General features: G+C 50.0%; 2 protein-coding genes across 7 annotated transcripts in view; one reads left to right on the top strand and one right to left on the bottom strand.

Annotated features, from left to right (window-relative positions):
• The window catches only part of LOC143429400 (uncharacterized), a 381,903-nt gene that overhangs the window by 298,375 nt on the left and 76,472 nt on the right, over positions 1-7,056 (bottom strand). The gene's annotated exons all lie outside the window — the stretch shown is intronic.
• Positions 1-7,056, top strand: part of LOC143428725 (uncharacterized) — a 214,662-nt gene that overhangs the window by 174,361 nt on the left and 33,245 nt on the right. Inside the window, exons 1-2 of one of the 5 annotated variants that reach the window (XM_076903787.1) lie at positions 5,340-5,437; positions 5,596-6,005. The exons of 3 other annotated variants lie outside the window; for them this stretch is intronic. In XM_076903787.1, the coding sequence (XP_076759902.1) occupies positions 5,915-6,005 (91 nt within the window). In that variant the 5' untranslated portion in view covers positions 5,340-5,437; positions 5,596-5,914. Of the gene's footprint in view, positions 1-5,339; positions 5,438-5,595; positions 6,006-7,056 lie in introns of those variants that run through there. One more of the 5 variants, XM_076903786.1, reaches the window with a different exon arrangement.

Here is a 7,056-nt window from a genome sequence, read left to right as displayed (position 1 = left end):
CGAAACCTGTCACGTTTCGTCCGGATCAGATTCGCGTTACCACCCTAACGACGCTCTTATGACCCGTGGATAATTAAGGGATGCGCGTAGAGTCTTCTACCAGTCGTTACTACTTCCGTATCTCCCTGGTGATCTGCCTGGCGCGATACTCCTCCTTATGCGTTCGTCACCGATCCTCTTTATTGGCATCTGTCGCGCGACGCAACAGTCGCATCCTTTGGACGCGGATAAACTAGAGAAAGATGAACAGAAATTGTACTTCGACTGTTGTTGCGATCGCGAATGTGTTTCTTCGCTTCAAAGATCGACCCATGATTCTTTTGACGCATTTCTAAGAGCTTCTCCTTTGCATTTTCTCGCTACGCGCATTGACAGTCGAGTCGATTCAACGCAGTCGTGCCTGAAACTACCCAGTGTTAGCATTCTTCCGATAAAATTGTTGGCTCCCAGCGAGCGACCGGAAGTCATTCTTCGAACGAGAAGCTCGGAGGTTTCTACCAGCCGTCGTCGCTATTTTCGATCGCTCGTAAGCGTATCCGCGAGCATCGTCGTCCCAGTGGATAAGCGTCGCGGCTAACGAGCGCGTTCGTACGGAAATTTCTGCACGCGGCGGAGGCAGTTCGATAAATAAGCCTCGCGAGGTACGCGACGATGACGAGAGGCGAGAATACCCGGCCCCGTGGATCGAACACGTGGGCCCTCCGCCGCGCGACTCGTACGCGCGTTCCTTAATGAAGCGATCCCTATCGCCACCGCCAGAATCTGATAATTAAATCAACCGCCGGTCCGCGGCGTCCGATATTAATTGAATCGCGATCGGATTCGATCTACCTCGTTTCGCAAACACGTCTACGGGGCCTTATGACTGGGCCCTGAGCCACCACCGTTAACTTTCTGATCGTCCCTGCCGATTTCCACGCCCGGCCAAGCGGGGGGCCTTTTAAATCCATCGCCGCTCGAGTTTCGGGAGTTACGCGTTCGCGGTTCGGTTAATTGGCTGGGCCCTCGTTAGCGGTGCCAACGGTGGACGTCGATCGCGCATCTGAGTAAGACTGTTCGAAGCTATTGAACGACGTTTCGTTCGAAGCACAATTCTGGGGTGCTTCGTTGGGTGAACTTTGCTTGGAAGTTTGAATTACTCTGGAAGGATCCAGCGGAATTATTCGTGAGATAAACGTGGACGTGGTTTTGTTGGACGCTTGGCGATGGCTACTGGAAACGGTGGACGTTTTATTTTAATGAAATCGCTTTCACCGCGATGGTAGCCTCCATCGAGATCAATCTGTGTTTCGCAGTTTCGTTTCCTGTCGTCTATTTGTTTTCGATTTCCTCGGTTGTTTGCTTTTTAGTTTATTGCTACATTGAGCTGCTATGTTTTCGCAAGTACGTCTCCTCTGATGTTTAAATGGTTCTCATCGAGCAAGCTTCTTCTCCTTTCGAGGATGCGAGCAGTTTCTGAACATCCAACCAGTGCCACGTTGACAAAACTATATATTAATAATCCAATTTTCCACGAGGGCTGTTATCAAGTGGACCTTGAAAGCGCGTCGCGCACGGCGAGTTTCGTGAAATCGCGAATCGTTGATTGTCAGTTGCCGGCCGATAAGATCGAGACACGCGTCGCATAGGAATCGGCGCGATAGCTGCGCTATCTGGGAACGATCGTTCCGTTTCGAATGCCGCGCGCTGGATCGGAGGAGTACGCGCGAGAGGCATAGTGAAAGATCATGAGAAGATCGACACGATCAGATAACGACGGGGGCTGATGGGTACGTCACGACGAAAAGAGTCTTTGGAAATGCGTGTCGAGGCCGTGGCAGCCGCCAGGGAGCCTCGTGGGAGGGGCCAAGCAATTCCTCTTCGCCGCGAGGAGGGTCCGCCGTACGATTTCTCTTTCGCAACCCCCTTTACTTTTCCTCGCGAAATTCGCCTGTGAGCCACACTTTTGTCAGTCCTTACCGCGAACAATTCTACGGATCCTTCTTCTGCTTTAATCTTCAGATTCGCGGAAGAAATAAACAATTCAGCGTACGATAAAAGTTTAACTGCAAATTAGTAACTTGCCATATGATTTCGTAGATAAAGCGAATTTTGGAAAGAGGGATTCTAGTCGTTTAAGAGACGTGACAGTAGAAACTAAAGACAGGACGCTGTTCGATCTGCGCGTCATCGCGCCATTGTCTGTCACGGAACATCCGCATGTCAGAAGGGGGCGGAACCGACAGGACAGACGATCAGGATCGCTCGCACGGTGGACCACCTCGACATCGAACGGTTAGCAGAGGGAGCGTTAATTTCGTAACTCGATAAGCCATTAATATAACAAATTGTGCTATTTACTCTGGCACGGTTAATTAAGCGGGGCGTTGCGAACGGCTGAAATGCGGATTAATGATCCCCCCGAATCGAACACTTCGGTCCCGCCGTGATAAGTAGGCTGGAAATCGAGACGGAACGATTTGCAATCGCGCGTTAACGAACGAAACGGACGATCGCACGGGCTGGGCACCGTTTCTCATTCCTCCAGCCGAGGAGTTATAACAGTGATTACGGTAATCGTGCCACGGCACGGTCGATCCACGCCGTCGGTGATCCACGGTTGAACCGATTGCGGTTGCGTAATCGGCCGCGATAACGCGATAATGTCGGCTAATAAGCTCTCAGCCACGGTAATACGCGCAAAGTGATACTTAAAGGATCGTTAACGCGACCGTGACATCGGTGGAATCGGATCGCGCTAAGTATACGTTTGGAAATTGCGATGGATACGCGGTGCACCCTCGAGGTTAGAGAGCGTCGTGAGGGGCTGGCGTCGCGTATCAATTAACGTAGGAAGCGAGGATGCCGGACAGCGGTGGTGAAATAAAACGGAAATTAACTCGGGAACTTTCGAAACAATTAACATACAAATGGCGTGGAATTTCGTCGGGGCGTCGTGGGCGTCGCGTGTCTCGATTATCCGAGTCCAAGGGACAGCGATAATAAAAATTCGTGGAACAGAGTGAACGTCGAAGGAGCTCGCGGGGACTTGCGAAACGTAGGATTCGCGTAAAGACGAGGAATAGTCCGAGTGTAAACGCGAAAATATGCGAAGCCGGGTGGGCGACGAGGCGACGTGGATAATTAAAAATGTACACAACAATCGCGAGGTGGCGGGGATGAAAATTGCGCGATTACGTGGGCGCTTATTTAGTGCGCGTGGTCGCTCGCTATCTCCGCGTGATCGCGCTTCGGGCTTCAATAATTTCGGCGTTAATTAAACGCGTCGCGTGGGTGCGCGGCGAGCACACCGAAAGGAACTTACCTGCGTCTGTTTTGTCAACTTTCACTGTCGCTTCCAGCCTCCTCTCGGACGATGCTTATTAAGCCCCGTTGATGGAAATCGGCGGTCAGTGGCGAAACCTGTGCCGCTTCTTCGCAGAGCCGACGCTGCAACATCTCCTCTAACCGTGTACATCGTCGTGTGATTGTTATTTTTGCGAAATCAAATCACTCGTAATCTACGATATGAGAAATAATAACGTTAAGCACATACACACAGAATAACGTCACGTTCGTTGTAGATATTTAGAAATGCAAAGCTTAGGAACGTCTGAATATTAGTAGGAATAGAAGAGAGAAAGAAGGAGAGAGAGAGAGAGAGAACGCCTTCCGCATGTTTCACGGCCGTAAGGCTACTGAGCAGCGCCGCGTGGCGCATCGCTTGTGCGGGCATCGAAGTCTCCAGTCGCCGCGTAAGGTCGCGCAGGTATACAAACAGTTGGGCGTCTCTGTTTTGGTTGCTAATTCACTTTTACGCTGCGCCGGCATTGAATATCTTTTGGAGGGTAACGTGCTGTTAATTGTGCGTGAAATTGATAAAGCGATTCGTTGGTAATAGCACGTAATACCTTGCACGAGCGTCCACGAGACAGGGACTATTATTACGTTTTCCATATGGGATAATTGATCGTCGTCGAGCTCTATCTATAAACGTAGTATCCGAAGGTGGCAGAATCTGGTTGTGTCCGATCTGAATGGCAACATTTATCATTCTCGCAAACTATTTAGACGTAATACATCGTGTTCGTATATCGAAATAGAAAAATACTTTCTTTCTATAAGGAGAAAAAAGGGTTGTCACTTAACGAGGAATTATCAGACACGTTAATTGTTTTTACAATACTCTGTGCATGACTCTATCGACTTCGATGGTAGCTTCTGTAGAACGCGTGTATCCTTGATCAACGTAACACAGACTGTCGACAAGTATTATAGCGTTCGCGTGGGAATATTACGATCGACGAAAAGTCAGGCCTCGTAAGAAGAGCATCGCAAGGATTTTCCGTGCGAGTATCGACATTTTTTGCGTTGCTTTCACCGCGCACGATTTTTCTGAATGAACAGCCGCCGGGCAAGCGTGCGCCTCTCACGTTTTCGAAAGTTCGAACGAGGCGTCTCCAACCGGCTGTGTTTCCGGATCGTCGATAATTCACCGTAATTTCGCGGCGTGCAGCGACGAAACGACGCCCACGCGCGTCCATCCGAACGGTACGAAACGAACAGCCGCGAGAGAGAAAGAGAGAGAGAGAGACGGGGGAAAAGGTTGGAAAATAAAAAAAAGTAACGAGGGCAGCGTGGAAAGAAACGGATCGTCCCCGCGTCGCTGCCACCCCGATCTCTATTAATTTGGAACGATTAGGCCAACCGATTCCTCTCGCTAATTGCCCGCGCGATGTCCAAGGGCCAAAGATCGGGCTTTAATTAAATTGAATTAAGCTTAATTAGCCGCGACCATTCGAACCAAGTGGTAACAGAGTCGATAATGCACGCCAAGGCTGCTCCGTGGGACAGATGAGACGAAAACGCCTCGATGGTCCAAAACGTTGCCACGTCGGTCCGTTACTCTTTAAATTACCCTAATTGTCTTACATTGTGCAGTAAAAAGAACTGTGCAACGCGCGAATAAGAAGGCTTTTTTCGGAAATACTGGGATTAGCAGCGCAGCGTTACGTTCGAGAGTAGATCATCATCGACTGAAAAAGACGGATTCCTCAGATATTCTTGTTTACAACCGAATCGATTTATTGGTGGTGATTTCTGCTCCATGGGCGGAGTCACGGCGATCTATCGCAGTTTCATTGTCCGCGCCGATGAGCGAGCTTGTGCGTCGCGATTCGTCATCCCCGCGACGATTAGGCGTAGTTATTAGCGAGCAGCTTAGTCGATCGGATCGCGCGAAACGCAGCGGTCGTGCGTACACGCGTGCATAACAGACGAGGGGAGAACGCGCGTGAAATTGATACGTCGCCGCGCAATTAAGAGGGCGCCGAGGAGAAAGTGATTAAGCAGTCCGCGTGCAGCGAGGTGTTGGTGAAATTGTCGAGGATCAAGCGTTCTAGGAGAGGCAGCAGGACGACGGGAGAAGGATCGAAGAGCAGACTACACGGAACGCTTGGTACTGCAGTCTTTCGATTCTCGAAGAACCTTCGTTTCTGACTGTCGAGCAAAGTGAATCGAAGAATCGAAATAGCTGTAGCGTCGAAGCAGAAGACGTCGATCGTCGCGACGAGACGAGTCTCGTCGACGATCGACGCTGAGAGTCAATGGTTACAGGGACCGCCAACTGTTGGAGCATCAAGCATCGTGACGAGAAACGGGACGAGTTTCCGCCGGCGCCATCGTGAACGGAAGAGGATTCTATCTAGTCAGTGTCCGTGGCAAATCAGATCAGCTGTGATAACGCGTGAATCTTCGGTTCGCCTTAGTGCTCGTGAGAGATCCGTGTTAGTGCCAAGTCGAAGAGGACGCGCACCACGAACGACGTTGGAAGACTTGTCAGTGAAATGTCGAACGCATATATATGTACGTAATAATACGTGTCATACGTGTAGAGAGAAACGGGGATATTCGATAGAAAATATCCGTAGCAACCATGGTTACCTTGGACACGGAGCAGAAGCCCGAGAGGCAGCACTGCGGCCGCCGCATGTGCGCCATTTGCAGACGCATCAAGCGCGATAAAGGTAACGTTTCATCAACCTTCTCCTTTACCAACCAAGTGTCGTCGATGTTAGCATTGTTACATAAGCGTTACAGTGTTCTCACACGTTGATACCTTATTTGAAAACTTTGTCAATAATAGAGACAGTATCTCGAGGTTGTATCGATTTCTTATTTTTCTATAAGACTTTGCAGCCTGCTGAAAAAATATCGATAGCACACGATGGACGCGTAGATTGGCTGGGAATGAATGAAACGCGTCCATCGCGTGTTCGTACACAAATCGTGAGAGCGCGAGTTGGTTCCCTACGCGGAAACGAACGATCGCCGTGCTTATCGCATGGATGTTTGGCGTTCCGCGAGGGCTGGACGGTTTTTACCAAGAATTCTAAGTGGCATCGTTAGAACAACCGATTACGCTCGCTGTGGCCGATTATTCCGCGCGGTGAATTAAACTGTCGACTGACAGAACGTTTCGCGCAACTCTCCCGCGACGAAGGGAACGGCTCGATGCTCTTTTTCCGCCGCGGTCGGTTCTCTTTCCGCGTTGCGATCCCATCCACCTGTCGGTGGTTGCGATAATTGCCAGCGATAGGTGCGTTCCACGGAACGCGTTGCCCGCGGGAAACCGGGGAAAATCGGTGCACGCCGTCCTGGCAAAAACTCGAATTCATCAGGGAAATAAGTTATAAATTAACGATATAAATCTTCCATGAGTTGCTATGCGGCTACAATTAGACGAAAATACCGGCTGGTGCAAATTAATCCTCGTATTTTACACCGTAATTTGTATCGTATTATGTCGAAGCTATTTAAACGCAGAAATATCGTTAGAAACGAGCAGTAGAGATTCCAGTGGAGAAGCGTTACGCGAAATCTCACGTATACCATCGAGGAGCTGTGTCCTCGAGGTACCGTGTTCCATAGAGACGATCATTTCCGATTGATCCATCGACAGATAGATCTAGCGAAACATTTGATCCACGTTTCTTCAGAACGCGAGCAATTTGATCGCGCCGCGGCGGATCCGTTCGGCGAACCCGAGTGAGATGGTATCGAGGGATAGCGTAATTA

Source organism: Xylocopa sonorina, chromosome 11 (assembly GCF_050948175.1).
Source record: "Xylocopa sonorina isolate GNS202 chromosome 11, iyXylSono1_principal, whole genome shotgun sequence".
NCBI classification, from domain to species: Eukaryota; Metazoa; Arthropoda; class Insecta; order Hymenoptera; family Apidae; genus Xylocopa; species Xylocopa sonorina.
The sequence above is the reverse complement of the archived record's forward strand: the minus strand, read 5'-3'. Positions and strand labels throughout refer to the sequence as shown.